The 20,496-nt window shown below is 43.9% G+C and overlaps 1 protein-coding gene across 2 annotated transcripts in view; it reads right to left on the reverse strand.

Annotated features, from left to right (window-relative positions):
• ADRA1A (adrenoceptor alpha 1A) overlaps window positions 1–13,269 on the reverse strand; it is a 112,803-nt gene extending 99,534 nt beyond the window's left edge. For both annotated transcript variants that reach the window (XM_009212735.4, XM_003902573.5), the window contains exons 1-2: window positions 12,928–13,269; window positions 10,091–11,642 (exon numbers count right to left, since the gene is read on the reverse strand). In XM_009212735.4, coding sequence (XP_009210999.1) covers window positions 10,091–10,973 — 883 coding nt within the window. In that variant the 5' untranslated portion in view covers window positions 10,974–11,642; window positions 12,928–13,269. The remainder of the gene's footprint in view (window positions 1–10,090; window positions 11,643–12,927) is intronic.
• Window positions 13,270–20,496: the final 7,227 nt, after the last annotated feature.

Raw genomic sequence — 20,496 nt, forward strand, 5'->3', positions numbered from 1 at the left:
TTAAAATACTCCTCATCTTTATTCTTCTCTTAGTAAATCTCTCTCTCTGCTGTCCATTGTATGGCTTTGCTATTCCATACAAGGTGGATGCCACTCTGGAAAGGAGGAGGAGTATCCCCTTTAGCCAGGACAAGGAAAAGGAAAGACTTCACTGTCTTCCCCAAGGGACTGTGAGAAAGGCAGAAAAGAAGGTAGTAGAAAGGGGCAGTTGGCATTTGTTCTGATTTCTCTCTCTCAACAACAATGGTAGGAATGCCTGAAGATTGGCTGGGCGTGGTGGTGCATGTCTGTAGTTCCACCTACTCAGGAGGCTGAGAAGAGAGGATCACTTGAACCCAGAGGTTCTGGGCTGCAGTGAGCCATGACTGTGCCACTGCACCCCAGCCTGGGTGACACAGCAAGACCCTGTGTGTAACCAAAAAAAAAAGCCTGAAGTTAAAGGTGGGAACAGAGGTGCTTTCTCCCATTCTCCATTCTGGGTGTCGTCAGTCCTTTATATGAGAGCCACCATACCTGTTAATGTGGCAGCCAGTGTGTTGGGGCAGAGAATGTGGTGTGGAAGGAACCCACAGGGCTTTCTGTGCCCTGAGACTGGGATGGAAACATTGTTGAGAATTTGGTGCAGGAGGTTGTCAAAGTTGTTCACAGGGCTGCAGGGACAAAGTAACTCCCTGGCCAACAGCAACAGAGCCAATGTCAACAGAGCCAGGAACCAATGAAGTCATAGTCAAAACCTCTCTGACTACTATGAGGTTCGTAAGCACCTAGGCCTGGTCAGTAACTTAGAGGGCAGATCTGAAAGGCCCTGTGCTGTGGTCTGCGCCCCACCCCCAAAATTCCTGTATTAGAATCCTGGCCCCCAGTGTGATGATATTAGGAGATGGGGCCTTTGGGAGGTGATGCAGAAAGAGGCCCTAGGGAGCTGCCTCACTCCTTCCACCAAGTGAGCACACAGCCAGAAGGCACGATCCATGAAAAAGAAGGTAGGTCCTCTTCAGACACTAAATCTGTTGGTACCTTGAGCTCAGACTTCCAGTCTTGAGGATTGTGAGAAATAAATTCCTGTTGTTTATAAGCCACCCAGTCTATGGCATTTTATTATAGCAACCTGAATGGACTAAGACACCAAGCCATCCAAAAGAGACTGAATATACAAAGGTGATGCATAAACTATTGGATTGGAATAAGTTTATTAAATTTATCTAAAAGTGTGTGTGCATGCATGCGTGTGTGTGTGTGCATGTCAGTACATGCGTATGTGTATTTCTATGGAAGTTTGTAGAAAAGATCACATCTGTTTTTGGAAAATAAGCTACATTTTCTTGGCACATTTGCATATAGTGTGAGAAGACTGGTAACCCAGGATTTATGACAAACAAGTAATTATTTATCTTCAATGTATACAATGAGCTTACTGATTAAAAAAAGACAGAAAAACAGCTGTATAAAAAGTGGCCAAAAAAACACAGATAGGAAATTTCACAAGAGGAGAAATATAAGTGACAGATAAAAATATAAAAAGAAATGTTCAAATGAGAACACATGGACACAAGGAGGGGAACATCACACATCGGAGCCTGTTGGGGGTTGGGGGGCAAGGGGAGGGAGAGCATTAGGACAAATACCTAATGCACGCCAGGCTTAAAACCTAGATAATGGGTTGATAGGTACAGCAAACCACAATGGCAGATGCGTACCTATGTAACAAACCTATGTATCCCAGAACTTAAAGAAAAAAAAAAGAAAAAGTAGAAGAAGAAAAGAAATGTTTAAATAGCAAAGAAATATATAACGTAAAAATGAGAAGCCACTAGGCAAGTGTCAAACTGGCAAACCAAATAGCAGGGCTAAAATACAGTAAACTTGTTAGACAAAGAAAATGCGTTAGAAAACTGTTCTCACATCCACCATGAAACCATGAGGTGACAGAACACAGCAATGACTTTGTTACTAAGTGACTAAGGATTATTACTCCACCCAAGTAATAACTCACCTGTCTATAGCCTGACTTGAGAGTCAGCTATTGTTCACAGCATTGTTAGAGCTCATTGTTGACATCTTCTGAGCCTGCAGCACGTTCTTTTGAAAATGATGGTAAATCTTCATTGACAGATTTGTCTTGTGGAAAGAGCCAAAATTAATTTAAAGCCTAGTCTGGTTATACTGTTTCTGATCACGAGAAAGGTTTTCTCATAAATCTAAGCTCTGAAGGCAGTGACAAAAGAGGCATTCCAGAATGATGTGGCAGCTCACGGAAATAAGTTTTTTAAATGGCATGGTAGAAGGATTGCACTTGTCAGGATACAGCTCCCCTTGTCCTGCATAAAGATCTCCCAACTGGTCTATCCACAATCTTGTTTTCACTAAGCCTTCGATATCTTGAAATGCTGTATAAACTCAATCATGTCATTCCTGCTCATCTTTGGATAAAAACACAAACTTGTATAATGGCTATAAAGCCTTGTTTAGTCTGGTTCTTCTCTTTCCAGCTTCACTGGACACCAGTTATCTCTTGGCCTCTTGTTTCTGGCCACAGTGGCCTTCTAGAAAGTCATTATGGGCATTAAGCCGGCCCCACTAGAGTCTTTGCATGTTCTCTTCCCTCCCTCCCCATTTTTGCCACTAAACACCTACTCCTTCAATAGATCTGGACTTAATAGTCAAGCCCTCCTTCCCAGAAAGACCTTTCTACCCTCCCAGTCCAGGACCACCCTTAGCCACAGGACATATTTTTAAGGCACCGTTTATGTTCCCTTCATTGCTCTGTACACGGTTTTCGATAACTTAATGTGGCTATCCGATTAATGTCTGTCTCCTAGAGATTAGAAGCCTGCAGGGAGGCAGAGACCCCAGTTGGTTTTACTCTGTGCATTGCATGAAGCCTGGCATACAGGGTTCTCAATATAACTGATGGATGAAAGAGAAATGTAATTTGGCACACTTGTGAGGTCGGTGGTCTGCAAGAGGACTACGATGATCCGCCCCTCCCTGTATGCACCTGCTGCTCTCCCATCAAGAGATGAGTCTGTCTCACTTCTCCTTGAACCTAGGCTGGTCTTCTGACTTGCTGTGACTGCAGAATGAAACAGCAGTGATGCTGGACCAGGTGTGAGCCCAGTTCTTCAAAGGCCTCACAGTTTCTGCCTTGGCTTTCTTGGGGGAGAACTGCCATGCTATGAGAAGGCAGTTTAGACCATGGAGGGAAGAGAGGCCACCAAGACTCACAACCAGCTTCAACTGCCAGGCAAGCTGGGTGCTGACATACTTCTGCCCATAGAATCATGAGACATAGATGGCTGTTGCTTTAAGCCACTACCTTTTGGTATGGTTTGTGGTGTAGTAAGAGTACCTGAAACACTGACTTCTTATCTTAAAATAAATTCTAGCCAGGTGTGATGGCTCATGCCTATAATCTCAATGCTTTGGGAGGCTAAAGAAAAAGGATTGCTTGAGCCCAGGAGCTCAAGACCAGCCTGGACAACATAGCAAGACCCCATCTCTATAAAAATGAAATATAAAAATTAGCCAGGCATGGTGGTGCATGCCTGTAGTCCCAGCTACTCAGAAAGCTGAGGTGGGAGAACCACTTGAGTTAGAGGCTGCAGTGAACTATGATTACCACTGAACTCCAGCCTGGGTGAAAGAATGAGATCCTGTTGTTAAATAAATAAACAAAATAAAATAAATCCTAATGGCATTAGTTTCTCCTCACACCATTATCTCTAAGAGGTGAACCTTTTCCATGAGAACCGGGGGACTGCTCCCCTTTGTACCTGCAGTGAAGCAACCCTCAGCCTCTGGTTATCTTGGGCATCCACAGAGGGTTTGGGGTTATCATATAGCATTGTATGTACTTGTCCTTTTTCCTTGTCATTTTTCATATACTTTTACTAGGTATCTAATTGTTCAGATGTTCTGCTCCTTTAGGGCAGGGATGTATTTGTCTTTATCTCCAGTGATTCTATAGCTTCCTGGCAAACAGTAGATGTTCAACGAAATTCTGCTGAATGAATGAATGAATCATTCTCTGCCTCGCTGCCTCCACCTGACCAATCCCCTGCCAGCTGTGCCCTCCTCAAACATCCAATCTTAAAACATTCTCCTGCTCTATCAATGTGCTGCCTTCTGTTCTTTTATAAACATAATCCTCAAAAATGCTACGTCTATGTAAGCCACATCTCAGCCCAACACTGCCTCCTCTGATGCAGTGGCAATAGCAATCAATGGCTTAGGTCCTATAATAACACTGAGTTTTGTGTTTAAATCAGATAACATGTCCAGAATTCAGACACCTAACTATATTTTCAGTGAATGTTACCTTTTCATCTTCTTTCCAATGCTTTCTATTTCTCAGAATGCCAAGGACATCAACCCTCAACATGCAACATCCGCATGTTGACAGACATCAGTAATAGTCTTTGAATTCTGGTAAGATGGACATTTATTGACATTTACTCTGTGTTAGGCACTATGCTGGGCAGCTGACCTATACAACATCCCCTGTCATATGAAAAAGAAAGCCTAGGTTTAAATCTCAGGCCAACAGTTTCTCCACTCAGCAGCACACTGCCTCTGGAACTAGTGGGCTCTAGACGATGGGATGAAATCAACAAAGATGATTCACAGGTTTTAGATGCTCGAGGTTCCTGAGAAGCAGAGTCCTTATCCTTCCTTTTCTTTCGTAGTTTGAAGGCTAACAATGTCATAGTCTCTCTACTCATCTCCATGACCAAAATTTGCTTTTTGAAAGCATTTGCTCCAAAGTATAAATGACTGTTAACAGCCTCACAATGCAACCCCCTCCCTTGAAGGCATTCTGAATTTCAACCAAACATTTAGGATACAGAAACGGAATAAGACTAGCAAGATTTAGACTTGGAAGCAGGCAAGTCAGATTCCTCCCAACAGTCATTCTATTGAATGCAGCAAGCAACCCAGCCTTAGTGGGGAGAAGCTTGGGAAAAAGGGAACATGAGACTTCTCATAATATACAGGAAGGACCTTCGCAGTCAAATAGCCTACTCACCTGATTTTTCTGGGTCAATCCCTATTAAACATGGGTGTTTCACTTCTTAGCTGTGGATAGCACACTCATCCCTGCCCTGGTTTTAGTTTTTAATCTCTTCCCTCTCCTGCAGTCTAGTGCAGACCGACAGCCGTTTTTTCCAAAACAGCACATGTCATATTTAAGAATGAATATCCCTTGCATATAATAATATGATAGCATATTTATTCTTCTGTTCACATTTTGCATGAAAAACACACTTAAGACAGTTAAGAAAAAGACATATAACATCTAGTTGATGACCCAGAGGAAGCAGTGCCATCTTCTTTAAGTCTCTGCTCTGTCAATGGCTATGCATATAGAAGCTTCTCAGTGACCTCCAGACACAGTTAACAGCTATATACCTTAGCACTGGGTAATAATGTCATTCTGAGCACCATCCTGAGCACCATGTAATAATATCACTCTGAGCACCAGTCTCACAGACTTGCAATAATTGTTGACAATTTGTCTCCTTAACTAGACTGTGAGGCCCTTGAGGGCACTGTGCTTTATTCATCTTTTTTATTCTGTGTAGCCCAGAGCCTGGTGCTTATTACATAGCCAGTACATTCTTGGAGGAAATCATCTCTTACTCAACTGGTGTCAGGAGGAAACTGGGGACCACAGATTGGCAGGTTCAGGAATGCTTTGCACTACTGAGCAGCTACTCAGACCTTGTGAACTGTATGTTCCCTACTTCCCTCCTGTCATATAATCTTTTCCCTTTTTTTTTGAAGACAGAATCTCGCTCTGTTGCCCAGGCTGGAGTACAGTGGTGTGACTCAGCTCACTGCAACCTCTGTCTCCTGGGTTCAAGCAATTCTCCAGCCTCAGTCTACCAGGTAGCTAGGATTACAGGTGTGCACCACCATGCCCAGCTGATTTTTGTGTTTTAAGTAGAGATGGGGTTTCACCATGTTGGCCAGGCTCGTCTTGAGCTCCTAACCTCAAGTGATCCGCCTGCTCAGTCTCCCAAAGTGCTGGGATTACAGGCATGAGCCACCAAGCCCAGCACCTTTCTGGGATTTAAAGTCCACTGATTCCGAGGGCTCCTGTCTACCACCACTTCTCTCCACCACAACATCTTCTCCTCCACACTGCTGACTCCCTGGGAGAGCAAATCCAAGAGTGAGCTATGATTAGACAGAGCATCCACCTCCCCTAGACGACTGCAGGACCCAGGCCATTGTTTCTCATCTCTATGCATAGCTCAGCCACCACCACAAGCTCCAAACTCTCAGGCCACCCATCGTCACCCGGGCTCCTTCTACCACCTGGCTGTGGATGCTCTCTAACCTGACTGAGTCTGTGTCTCTTCACAAACACACTCTCTGGGACTCACAGTTGGTCCTCAGCAATGCCTCCTGTATCCCTCAGCTGCTTAGCTCTCACACAACCCTCCTGACTGCTCTACTTTAATGTTATGACCGTAAATCTCAAATAGGCCTTCAGGACTATCCAGTGACTCTACTAAACTTCCATAAAATGTTTACTCTTCCACTCTCAAAGATGAATCTTTCACACCTTCTCTGCTGCTCAAACTGCCATCGTTCCCCATTCCTGACTCACTCTTAGCTGATGATCTTGCTTCATATTTCACTGAGGACATAAACATATCCTAAAGGGATCAATATGTCTCTCCCTCCATCTCTGCTTGCCTCAGGACTCACACACTTTACTTTCCTTGTCATTTTCCAATGCTCTCCTTGGGCACTGAATCCTGTCTCCTCTCTTGCTTATCCCATCAGTGCCTCTCTCTATCCCATCGTTCCCATCAGAATGTAAATATCATGTCATATACCCACCTCCCACCATTGAAAGCCTTCTCTAGAACCCTCCAGCTACACCACATCTCCTAGCTCCACTGTATAGCAAAACCTTTCACAAGAGTTGTCTATTTTCCCTGTTCCCACTTTTTTCATCCTTTGTTCTTTCTAGAAAGTACACAATCAGGCTTTTGGTTCCATCACTCCCCCGGAGCTGTGAGCCTCACGTGTCTTCCTCCTATCACTAAGAACCTCCTTACTGCCAAATCCAATGTTGGCTCCCAGTCCTCCTCTAACCTGACCTCTCAGCTGCATGTGACACAGTTGATTATTCCTGCCTTCTTGAAACATTTTCATTAGGCTTCCAGGATATCACATTCTCCTGATTTTTCCTCTCCCTGGCTAGTCCTTTGCAATCTTGTTTGCTGGCTGTTTCTCCTCTTTTTTTCTGACCTGACCCCCAAGTATCAGAATTCCCTGGAGGTTTTGTTCTTTTTTTTTTTTTTTTTTGAGATGGAGCCTCGCTCTGAGCCCAGGCTGGAATGCAGTGGCATGATCTCGGCTCACTGCAACCTCCGCCTCCTGGGTTCAAGCAATTCTCCTGCCTCAGCCTCCCGAGTAGCTGGAACTACAGGTGTGGAGGCTCTGTTCTTGTCTCTTTTCTCTCTTTACCTTCTCTTTTGTCAACCTCTTTATTCCTATAGCTTTAAAGATGTTGACATGTCCCAAGTTTATATCTGTATCCCGCCTCCTCTCTAAGCTCCAAATCTATGTACAGTATCTAACTCCCTACTTGCCATCTCTACTTCGATGTCTAATGAATGTTTCTCAACACAGTGTACACAAAAGAAAGGCTCCTACTTCTCACTCCCTGCAGCCCCTTGCAATCATGTAACTCTTTGGTTTTGCTAGTCTTAGTAAAAAGCATTATTATTTACTCAGCTGTTCAGGCTCTAAACCTCCCTTTTTCTCACACCTTTGTCCAAACTCATCAGCTTTACCTTTAAAATAAGTGGTAAATGTGATCACTTCTTACCACATCTACCTGTCCCACCTGAGTTCAAGATGTCATGACCTCTATCCCCTTGACTTCTAATAGCCTTTTAACTAGTCTCTGCTTCTGCTCTTGCCCCCAAACAGCCAATTTTCCCCCCAACAACCAGAATGATCCTTCAAAAATATAAATGAAACTGGCCACTCGCCTGCTAAACACCCTTGAATGACTTCCCACCACAGTTAGAATAATACAGAAATTTTACTTTGGTCTAAAAGACCCCACATGACTTTGGTGTTATCTATCTGTCCAATCTCTTCTTGAACTTGACTGCTCCCTCCCTGTCTGTAGCTGAGTCATACTGGCCTCCATGATCTTCATTGAACAGGTCAGGCTCTTTCCCATCTCTGTACTCACTGCTCCCTCTGCCCAGGAAGCTCTTCTTCCCAGATCTTGCAAGCTTTGCTCTTCAGTCCAGTCAGGACTCTGCTCAAATATCACTTCTTTAGACAGAATTTTCCCCACTACCCACTAAAGCAGACCCTCATTGTCTTTGTCATTTTCTAGCCTCTCATCCTGTTGATTTTTTGATAGTGCATGTTAATCTTGACTTTTTGGGATTCATTCATTTGCTTAAGTCTATCCTTTCCAAATGCAAACATCTCATTGGCAAGGACTTTTCTGCCCTGTTCATTCAAAGTGCCTGGAACAGATGGTCCATAAATACTTGTTGAGCGAGCAGATGCATGAATAAATGTGCAAAGGGACTCAGGTAAAGAGTGTAATTTCTATAATTTCAAAGCTGTGATGTACTTCCAGGAGCAGAGTAAGTAATAATGATGGGCAGGCACAATGGAAGGCCAGGTGTTGGACTAAAGAGGGCCTCTCTGGCAGCCCTACAGGACAGACATTTCTGCAATGATAGAAATGACCTACATCTCTGCTGTCTAAAACAGTAGTCACTGGCCACGTGTGACTATTGGGCACTTAAGATGTGGTCAGTGGGACTGAGAAATTGAGGAACCGAATATTAATTTAATTTAATTTCAATGAACATTTAAATAGCTATCCATGGCTGGTGGCTATGGTATTAGGACCTGAAGAATCCCTTCCCATGACTTGTGATTGCCGGATAATTGTGTATAACTCACCGAGTTGTCGGGAGGACTAATGAAATAAAAACTTGGGAAAATGTCTGGAACACAAATGGCACAAAAAAATAATAGTTGCTATTATTGCACAGAGTTGCAAATTAAAGTACTTTAAATACATGCCATTTAAATTAGACCGTAAAGCACTTGAAATGGACTTTTACTAATGTTAACCATGATGTTTTGTTTTTTAGAGTTGGTGGATAATCGATGTTTGGGTCTATATTTGAGCTTCCAAACTAAAAATAGCATACAATCATTCTGGGATCTCACTGAAGGAGACAGATGACTATTCCAAGTGGATCAGCTTGCTGATACTTATAACGAGCTAATTAATTTTGACAACAGCTAATTTAGCATCTGCAAAAATTGGATTTGTAACATTACGTGTACTGTATTATTTTCAAACAGTGTCATCTGCAACTTTCTGGATGATTTTGGGTAAGAGAAGTGTTTGTTTTAATACTTACTATTAAAGTAAAAAAATAAGTATTTACTTATTGGAAACATTATGATTAATTATTTAAGGCTAAAATTGGTTTGGACATAGAATCACTTTTTTTTTCTTAGTGGCTCACCGTAATTCCTTCCATACTGAATCCAGAAAATAAAATTAGCACAGATATAGAACATAAACAGACCATTAAAACAAACCCTTATGAATAACCTAATGCAATAAAAAAATCGCACATTTGTCCAGAATAAGCATGGTACTTATTCTCAGGCCAAGAGAATTTGTGTTCTGTAGCAGAGTGAAAATGACATTCCACAGTCAGCCTAAACACTTGGTGGAGACTCTGAGACTAGAGAGAGCAGATGCATTTAAATTAAACACGTGCTTATAGGCATTAAGAAAAGTTGACATTCTTATTACAGAGAACAATTAATCTGCATCAGTTGGAAGCCACTTTACAGTTGAAAAAGTGTTCTAGGACCTAACATAAATGAGACTGGAGTAGAAAGAGAATGAAAATTCACTTTTCTACACGGGAGCCTTTTCTAATTGCCCTAGAGCTGTGCTGTTTGAAATGCTAATCCATCCTCTCCCATCCAGGACTGGGAGTCTGGGGTAACAGAAGCCAAGAAGGGTGAAGATCCCCAAATGCTAAAGTGAGGGGTGGTCAAGACTTACCAATGGGCATCACTAAGAAAAAAGGTAGCCAGCAGAGGACGAAGCAGCCCACCACGATGCCCAGCGTTTTGGCCGCTTTCTTCTCCCGGGAGAACTTGAGGAGCCTCACCGAGAAGTGCGTCTTGGTCTTGGTGCTGGCCACCCCGCTGCCTCCTGCCGGGGCGTTTTTCCGATGGATGCGGAGCGTCACTTGCTCCGAGTCCGACTTGTCGGTCTTGAGGCCAGACTTGAGGCCCCGGCTCTCCCTCTTGGCCACCACGTAGACGCGGCAGTACATGACCAAGATGATGGCCAGCGGCAGGTAGAAGGAGCCCAGCGCTGAGAAGAGCACGTAGCCCGGCTCCTCGTTGATCTGGCAGATGGTCTCGTCCTCGGGGGCCGGCTGCCTCCAGCCGAACAGGGGTCCGATGGAGATGACCAGGGAGAGTGCCCAGACGCAGAGCAGAGCCATGAGACCCCTCCTCTGGGTGACGATGGTTGGGTAGCGCAGCGGGTAGCTCACGCCGATGTAGCGGTCGATGGAGATGATGCAGAGGCCCATAATGGACGCGGTGCAGCACAGAACATCCACTGCCGCCCAGATGTTGCAGAAGACCCTGCCAAAGGCCCAGTAGCCTAAGACCTCGAAGATGGCGGAGAAGGGCAGCACAGTGGAGGTGAGCAGGAGGTCGGCCACCGCCAGATTGACGATGTAGTAGTGTGTGACTGAGTGCAGGTGTCGGTGACAGGCTACGGAGAGGATCACTAGGATGTTCCCCAGCACCCCGAAAAGAATGAGGCCCCCCAAGATCACCCCGAGCAGAATGGCCTTGGAAATGTTCACCGGTGCCGGCGGTTGGGTGCAGTTGGAGCTGTCGGAAGCATTTCCGGAGAGAAACACCATGGTCCCAGCCGGGGCCGGGCGAGGTCCGGCTCTCCAGGGCCACCCCGCGGGCTGGCGCGGAGGCGGGAGCGCGGGAGCCGGGAATCAAAAGGTCTCGGCTGGAGGGAGCCCTGCCAGCTGGGTTTGGCTGGGAGTGAGAGCGCGCGCGCGGGTGGGAAACAACCCTGGCCAGCCCTGGGAACCCTCAGAAGGCCACACGAAGGGGCAGGGCATTAAAGGCGACATGGCCAGGGCCGCGCGGGGCTGCCCGGGACCCTCTCCACCTGCTGGGCTGGCCTAGCCCGGACCCCAACTCCCTCTCTACCCGAGGGTGGGCGTGAAGATCCAGGAGACTCCTTGCAACATGCAATTCCAAAATTACGAGAGTCTGCTTTTCCGCGTTGTGTGATTCGTCCTGGCTCGGGGAAGATTCAGCATTCTGCACATGATTCGGAATTCAAAATTCCAGCGCCAGTCTCCCCCACAAACCAAAGGATCAGCCGTCGACGCTCAAAGGCAGGGACCGATGGCATCTGGGCGCTGCTCCTGGCCCGCAGTTACCTACATTTTGAGCTGCCCCACCGAAGGTTTCTGCTGTCTCCAGCTTCTAGGAGCACAGGCCAGGGGACGTGGGTGTGAAATATGTGTTGAGACACAGGCGGCTGCCGGGCATCGTTTGACCGCGTCCACCTGAAAGAGCGCAAAGAGAAAGGCGGGCTGTGAGCTAGGCGCCCCAAGGAGAGAGGCTGTGCTGAGCTCGACGGGCTGCGGGACGCCAGCTGGGAGCCGGGCTGGTTCTGCAGTCCAGAAGCTGCTTCGCCCGGCTGCGGCGGAGGCGACTGCGGAGCGCATTTCGCGTCCCCACCACTGGGAACCTGCCTCGCGCGCTCTACTGAGTCACCTCTGCCCGAGTTCAGGATTCGAAGCGAAAAAGAAACAAACAAAAAAACAAATCCCCCTAGCCCCAGGCTCCAGCGCTCGAAGGCTGGATTTCGAGCGCCGGTACCGAGAAATTAAAATCCTCGAAGCCCGGGAAGGGCGATCGCAGCTGGCGAGTGTGTCGCACCGATCCTAGCCGGGGAATTCTGGAGGATGTACTCGGTTTCCATTAGAACAGGTTGCTTCGCAGTCACCTGGAGGGGGCGGCCTGGGAGAGGGAACCGCTGCGACCCAGGGACCGCAGGGCCAGGACCACGCGCACGCTCACGCTCACGCCGGTGGAATTCGCACTCGGGTGCGCAGAGCGCGCCGGTCTGTCCACCAGCCAAGCTGACTTGAGAGCCAGGTCCCGAGTGAAGCCGGGAGGGACCCGAGGGCTGAAAGTGACCCAGGTCTGTCCACGACGCCTCTCCAAGCCTCACTGTTGGCCACCCGAGGGGCTCCAGCTGCCAGCCGTAGCGGGACTGCCGGGGCACGGAGTGGGGAGGACGTCCCTCTGCAGAGGCAGCTTTGCAAGTGACAGACACTGCGGATTTTGCAGGCGTAAACATGAAGCCGGCATGCCAGCGGGCAGGGGCCGCCTTCGATTTTCTGGGCTGGGGGCCACCATCTGCGTAAGAAACCTGGGTTTCCACAACTGCGAACCGACCGCAGGGACTCGGCAGGACCGCGAGGCGTGAGGAAGTGCCTACCTTGCCTTCTTGGGTTGGGCCCTGAGAGGAGACCTCGGGCAAAGACTGTTGTTAAAATCCCAAGTTTAAGACCTCACAGGTGGTATTAAAATCGTGCCACTGCAGAAACCCTTTCCCTCCTACCTCGAGGGTGATAAACACAGGGTTAAAAAGACACTTGTTAAGTAGAAGGCAACTTCGCAGAAGATGTAAGGGAATCGGGGGTGGGGTAGAGGGGCCGGTATAAAACCTGGTGGAAAAAGCGGGAGGCGCTGGGAAAAGTGGGGGTTCGGTCTCACCAGACGGCGGGGGATGTCTGCCCTCACCCACTCGGCCCTGCGGGACGCCCGCCCCGGCGCACTCACCTGAAGCGCCGCTGCTGAGCCACCAGCTCGCGAGCGTGGGAGGCGGACCCGGCTTGGGTCCCGGGAGCTGCCTGCCTGCTCTTCTCTGGAGGCGGAGAGGGGACCGTCTCTCCGAGGAACCAAATCCTTGTCCTTTTGCACCCGCTGACTCACCCTTCCACCAGCGATGTCTTTAAGCTCCTGGCCCGCTGTCACTTTACCTGCATTTTTTAAAAGAGTCAAAATAGGAAAAGAAAAAAAAAATACAGATAACCGATAACTCCACAATCACCCTTTTAATATTCAGCTCCCCGACACCAGAAAAGAATAGCAAGGAACTTTGCAGCTCTCGCTGACGTAACACAGGCAGTAGCCCAGCTAGTACCGTAATCTCCTGCTGCTACCGTATTACTCTAGGGCAACAGGCACAAGTGCGTGTACAGCTGTAATGTTTTCCTCTGGCCTAAAGGGGGTTGGGTTCTAGCGTTTCTTTAAAAAGGTTTGCGTGTGTGCGCGCGTGTGTGTAGAGTCATTTGTAGTAAATAACTTCTTTAAATGATCTGATTTTAAAAATAAAGAAAAATTGACACCCTTGCTAGATATTGCTGTGTGTATGGTGTGTTCATAGGAATGTGTTATAAAGTAACTTTGAACAGTTTGATTTGATTAACATCTGTCCTAGGTTTTGTTAAAATCAAGAAGTATATTAAGAACATTGTAATTCCAAATATGCAAGTAAATTATAAAGTATTTTAAATAGCAAGTCAAATCAGATAAAATTTGATAAATTCGATTGTAATGAAATTATATTTTCAGGAAGATAAAGTGGATATATCTAAACCTTATTTAATATGATTCACTTCTAATTTCTTTAGACAGATGAATTTTAAGAGCATTATGGCCACAGAGTTTGGTATGTTTTAAATGCCACACATTCTTTTCCAGCTTTCTTGAGAAAATGGTATCTTTTCAGGAGTGTTACTCTCTTTAATTTATTAATAGCTGGAGTATGAAAACCTAGCACCACCAGTCTCATTACTTTTTTCTGGTAAATTACATACTCTGTTTACTTTATGATTGAATGAAGTCATATGTGTTTCAGAATATTGGGAACATAGAAAAATGTTTCCCACTCCAATTCCTACCTCCTAAGTCATCTTCTTTCATCTTTATTGATGCAGACAAAGTGGAATGTTCTTATTTACTAGTTCCCCTTAAACCTAGGAACAAAGAAATAACTTTAAGCAGTGGTGTGCACTTAGATTCTCTCCTGTGAACAAAATCATATTAGTATGATTACCTTTTCTAAGTGAGATTATGTTTGGGAGGCTCTTCTATAGCAATAAATCTCAAAATGCTTCAGAGGAATGCCCATGAGAGGGTCAGTGAATCCTATGTCATGGAAGACCTAATATTTATATTTATTTCTCTATTGTATACAAAGTCCTCCACCTCTGCCTCACACCTGTAGGGATAGAACTCACACTTAACACATTTGATTTGAATTTAATATATTTTTAAAACTGAATTTTGTGCCATAGGAGGAGCATCCTGGTTGAACAGACAGCTCCCCTTCTCATTACTAAGTCACCTGCTCTCTCTGGGATTCAGTCCCCTTAGGAGGAAGCTTGACCTCAATTCCCTGCACTTCTAGTACTTTATCATCAAATATGTGTATAATGTCTGTGCCTCCGAAATCCCATCCATCAGAGGGATATACACTGTTTAGTTTCATATTCATTAACCGGATGCTGTGAATGCAAATTCTTCATTAAGATGTGTTCCATGGTAGATAAGGGAAGCAGTGTTATCAGCAAGTAAAGCAACTGGAAATTGCTCAGCTCTGCAAGGTCGAAAATCACAAAGGTCTTTGTAACTCCCAGTACCCACTCTCCAACAATTAAGAATACACATAATCCATCCCTGCACCCACCTCCAATAATTAACTAGTTAATGCCAATATAAGGAAGAGCAGCTCTTCATGCTGCTAGCAGGTAGGTCTTTCAAATCTGCTTCTCAGCCTGTGACCATCAATCCTTGCAAAGCAACCTCTCAGAACCAATTTTTCAGTCACCTACCATTGATTCACAAACAGAAAACTATCCATCTGTTGGTTACTCTTTAAATAATAGTTGACATGGACATCCCAGAAGGCGTCTGAGTTGGACACATGGGTAGGTGGAGTGGAGAGGAGTATGCTCTGGGGTCACAAAAATGCTATTCTGACCCTCCTATGAGACCATGGCAAAGCCTTTGTTTCCTAATTTTTAAAGGGAGACAATGAACCCTCACAAGGTTGTTTTTAGTGTTGAAAGAAATTGTTTCTCAAAACTCAGTTCATAATGTAAACTAACTCTATTATTAATGTTATTAACTCCCTTTCTGCTCATTTGTATGTTACTTTATAGTGAAATATATTTCTAACCCAGGTAGTCCATGAACACTGGTAAATTCAGCTGGAGAATGTGCCAAGTGTCTTGAGCATTGCACTTGAGCTAAGTGGTGTAATCAGAAAGACCCAACATGGCCGAGTTGCGAGAGCTGGTCCTGATCACCAGCTACTTCTTTTCTTCTTACTTTCCCCCCTTGTTCTTTGAATTGAGGGGCCATGCAAATGTGTGTGAACACCTCAGCCCCTACATCCAGAAAGCTGCCTTCTTGGCCTCGGGCCTTGGGGTGCACACATTTGTGATGTCTGCCCAGAGAGGATGGACCTGAAAATGATTGTGTGGCCATCTAGGGTAAGGGATTCTGAGTCCCAGGGCATGGCCTAGAAGGGGGGGCACAGGCTCCAGGTGGGCATATCACATTAGTCCTATGGCCAAAAGGAGTCAGAGCTGGACTCTCTAAAGCATGAAACCCTAGCCAGGAGTCCCTCTTGCCTGGCTCTGAGGGTGATACTCTGAAGACTTTCTGTGTGACGGAAATTGAAGAATCCCCTGAAGGGGTGATCGTGGAAAGGCTCATAAAATGATATTGCTTGATGTAGGATTTGTGGAATCAGCAGGATTGAGATTTGTAGACAAAAGTGAGGAAGGTGAACCATCAGCAGCCGCATTTTAGAGTGGTGTGTCAGGGATGCTGGGGGAATGAGTCTGATTGGAGAAGGGCTGAGCAATGGACATAAACCCATGCGTTGATTGACAGGACTTTCTTAGTGACTAGTGAGGAACTCAGCAAGTGTGGTAGGCTTAGGGGTTTAAAAAATAAAGAATCTGTCTATCATTCCCTTAGAAAACAATACACAATGGAATTAGGAGCTGTGTTCTGGAATTTATGATTGCAAATGACAGAGTAGAAGACTTAATGTTAGTATCTACCCCAAAGACTTGGCTTTTCAACTAATTCTCCTAAGGCTTAAGAAGTTAAAGAGGCAAGAAAATGAAAAACATTTCTCAGAAAGATATTGATGCAGTATCAAGTCACAGTTCTCCAAAGAAGCATTGTGTCCTAATCCTTTATCGAACTGAGAACACTGCACAGCCCACAGACACTGCTGAGGGATGTCTTTGATGAGATAATAATTCTGTCTTTGCTATCATTTGTCCAAATCTTCATTGCCCTGAGAAAATAACATACTCCAAGTCTTGGGAGTCATACCACCCCATCCCTACACTGTGGGACTATCATGGTAGGAATATGAGGTCAAGTCACCCTATAGCTGATCAGCAAATAATTCCTTTAAAACAATAAGACTTTGCTCTTGCATAGCAAGTCTGAGCTGAGGCATATCAATCAAATTTTTTCAATACCTTTGTCAATATGATCTGGAAATGGAAGTAAAAGAAAATCAATATGTGTACCAAGTGCAGACACATTTTTATCTCATCTCTTCACTTGCTGATGGGCTGTTATAGGCACATTAAAATGCTTATTGACTTGTATTTAATTATAAAATTTGTGCTCATAATAGCACATTTGGAAAAGTCAGACAGAAATGTATGAAAATAAAAATTATCTGTAATCCTGCTGCCGGAGAAATAGCTACTGTTAAATATTTGTCATATTTTCTCATTTTTTGCTAATGTGTATAAATTATATACATAAAAATATATATACACATGTACATACCAGGAAATATTTTATGTACATGTATTTATGTGTACATATATATTTCATATATTATACATTGTATACATTACATAAAATAGTGTAATCATACTGTACCCATAGTTACATATCTTATTTTTTCACTTATATTATTTCATGAACTCATTCTATTATTACATTTATACCAAAACATGATTTATAAGAGCTCCACAGTGATTCTATTCTATGTATATGCTATTGTCTGAATGTTTGTATTCTCCCCAAAATTCATATGTTGTAGCCTAACTTCTGAGGTGATGGTATTAAGAGGTGAAGTCTTTGTAAGATGATTAGGTCATGAGGATTCCACCCTCAGGAATGGAATTAGTGCGTTTATGAAAGAGGAAGCCTCTTTGCCCTTCTGCCATGTGAGAACATGTAGAAGGCGACATCTATGAGGAATGGGCCCTTGCCTAGCACCAAATCTTCCAGCACCTTGATCTTGGACTTCTCAACCTCCAGAGCAACATATTTCTTTTGTTTATAAATTATCCAGTCTAAGGTATTTTGTTACAGCAGCCTGAACAGACTAAGACACTGTATGTCATGCTAAACTAAATATTTAAATATTCAGGTTTTAAAAAAATCCTGATCTATAACTTGAACTGTGGTAAATACTCTTATTTATTTATTATTTTACTTTAAGTTCTGGCATACATGTGCTGAATGTGCAGGTTTGTTACATAGGTATACATGTGCCATGGTGGTTTGCTGCACCTATCAACCCATCATCTAGGTTTTAAGCTCCACATGCATTAGGTATTTGTCCTAATGCTCTCCTTCTCCTTGCCCCCCATCCCCTGACGGGCCCCAGTGTGTGTTGTTCTCCTCCTTGTGTCCAAGTGTTCTCATTGTTCAACTCCCACTTATGAGTGAGAACATGTGGTGTTCAGTTTTCTGTTCCTATATTAGTTTGCTGAGAATGATGGCTTCCAGCTTCATCCATGTCCCTGCAAAGTACATGAACTCATTCTTTTTTATGTCTGCATCATATTCCACAGTGCGTATGTGCCACATTGATAAATACTCTTATATATAACATTGTACTCCAAATTTTCCTTAAGATTAATTTCTGTAACTAAAATTAGAATAACAAAGATTATGAACATTTAAGAGGTTATAACAGATATTGACCTCTAGAAAGGTTTTACAAATGTAAATGTAAAATATAAACTCCCCACAGGAGTGCATAACAGTACCTGTTTTTTGTCTTTTTACTTATTTATTTTTTGTCTCTTGCCAACTTTGACTGTTTATAATAAACTAGACAAGTACATAAATATATGTAAATAAAATAAACCTTAGCCAGTTTAATAAGTAAAAAATATCTCATTTAAAAATATTTGTATTCTTTAATAATGATTTTAATTTTAAACATTTATTTCTATGTATTCGTTTATGATTTCCTTGTTCATGTTTCTGCTAGCCAGGTGTTATGGTTTGGCTCTGTGTCCTCACCCAAATCTCATCTTGAATTCTAATCCCCATGTGTCAAGGGAGAGATCTGGTAGGAGGTGATAGGATCATGGGGGAGGGTTCCCCCATGCTGTTCTTGTGATAGCAAGGGAGTTCTCATGATATCCGATGGCTTAAAAAATGACAGTTTCTCCTGCACTCCCCCTCTCTCCTGCCGCTCTGTGAAGAAGGTGCCTTGCTTTCCCTTCACCTTCCATCTTATTGTAAGTTTCCTGAGGCCTCTCCAACCATGCAGAACTGTGAGTCAATTAAACTTCTCTTGTTTATAAATTACCCAGTCTCAGTGTGAAAACGAACTAATACACCAGGATTTGGTCAGAAACCGCTGTAGTTGTTTCATGCAGGAAGGATTTAATACAGGGAATCAGACGGTTATGATATTGCTTGGAAATATTGGGAAACAGATTAGAGAAAGCTACTGTTTGCTTCCAGAAATTCTGAAGTACAACTGTATCGGGAAACCATGCTGATGATTTCAGCTGTCTAAAGCACCAATGATGTGCATGCAGGTCACCCAGGAGCTCCTGGCAAAACCTCACCTCTACTGTTGGCTGAAGTCTTCATCCTTGCACAACATGGTTACAGGGTGAGAAATGGCTTCCACTTCTCTTCCACTTTCCAAAATCTCACAAAATTCCTCTCATTGGTGAATTGTGACCCAGAATCCTGATGGCTTTTGCAATGCAGAGAAGAGTATAGAAAGAAAAAAATGTGACCCTGAGTGGACAACAGACAATTTGCCATAGTGTCCATTACCCATTTTGATATTGGTATTTTCCTCTTTTATCTTATTGATTTGTAAGAACTTCTTATATATTATGGTGACCTTGACAACATGCCATTCAATCTGCAGCAAGGAGCATAATTGACTTAGATTGTCTTAGAGTTTGCTCTTCTGGATCCATTCCTGTATTCATGCCACACTTTTTACAGGCTGTTCTCAACCAATGGCAAAGCAGGGCAAAGGTTCTAATGCAGACTCCTTACTGTAATATATGGGATTTCTTGAATTGGTGAATTTGTCTCAGGTCAGCTAAAACTTTCTTATGACTGTGCAACAGTCTGAAACTTTTCCTTCCCTTCTTCTTCAGAAGGTGTCAACTTGGATCATAATCTGGAGGCTCTCCTTACCTTCTGAATTAATCTCTTCTCATGCTGCTAATAAAGACATACTTGAGATTGGGTAACTTATAAAGGAAAGAGATTTATTCGACTAACAGTTCCACATGGCTGGGGAGGCCTCACAATCATGGTTGAAGGCAAATGAGAAGGTCAACATCTTACATGGTGGTAGGCAAGAGAGCTTGTGTAGGCGAACTCCCCTTTATAAACCATCAGATCTCATGAGACTCATTCACCACCATGAGAACAGCACGGGAAAGACCCTCCGCCATGATTCAATTACCTCCCAGTGGGTCCCTCCCATGACTTGTGGGAATTATCAGAGATAAAATTCAAGATGAGATTTGGGTGGGGACACAGCCAAACCATATCACCTTTCCCAGCTCCCTTCCTCCTTGCCTTTACAAGCACTTCCCAGTAAATCTCTTGTATGCTGAAATCTTATCTTGGTGTATGCTTTTTGGAGGGCCAAATGTAACACGTATATTAAAGATATTAGAACTTTGTGATATTCTTTGCCATTTCTTCTTATCATATACATTTAAAAAGAAAAATTTCATGTATTTCCATAAAGAGAGAGGCTTCCACATAAGTTCTTCCATAATCAGTATATAAAGTATCATATTATTTATACCTGGGTAACCTGTAAGCTTCATATATTTTGTGCAGATTTTATAGAATTTTACTTATTAGTGATTTTTCTCTATGATCAGGATGGTTGACCTCATGAAAGAAACCACAGGGGCTTCCTTACTTCCCTCTACTCAGGGATTTTTCCTAAAATTAACCTATATGAAGAAGATAAGAATTTGCACCAACTTTAAAGCTCTTTCCTTCTGAAATGAAAAGAGTGAGTATTGATAAGGAGCGGTCCCTCGATTTCTTCTGGCTGAAGATCAGCAG

Source organism: Papio anubis, chromosome 8 (assembly GCF_008728515.1).
Source record: "Papio anubis isolate 15944 chromosome 8, Panubis1.0, whole genome shotgun sequence".
Classification (NCBI taxonomy): Eukaryota; Metazoa; Chordata; class Mammalia; order Primates; family Cercopithecidae; genus Papio; species Papio anubis.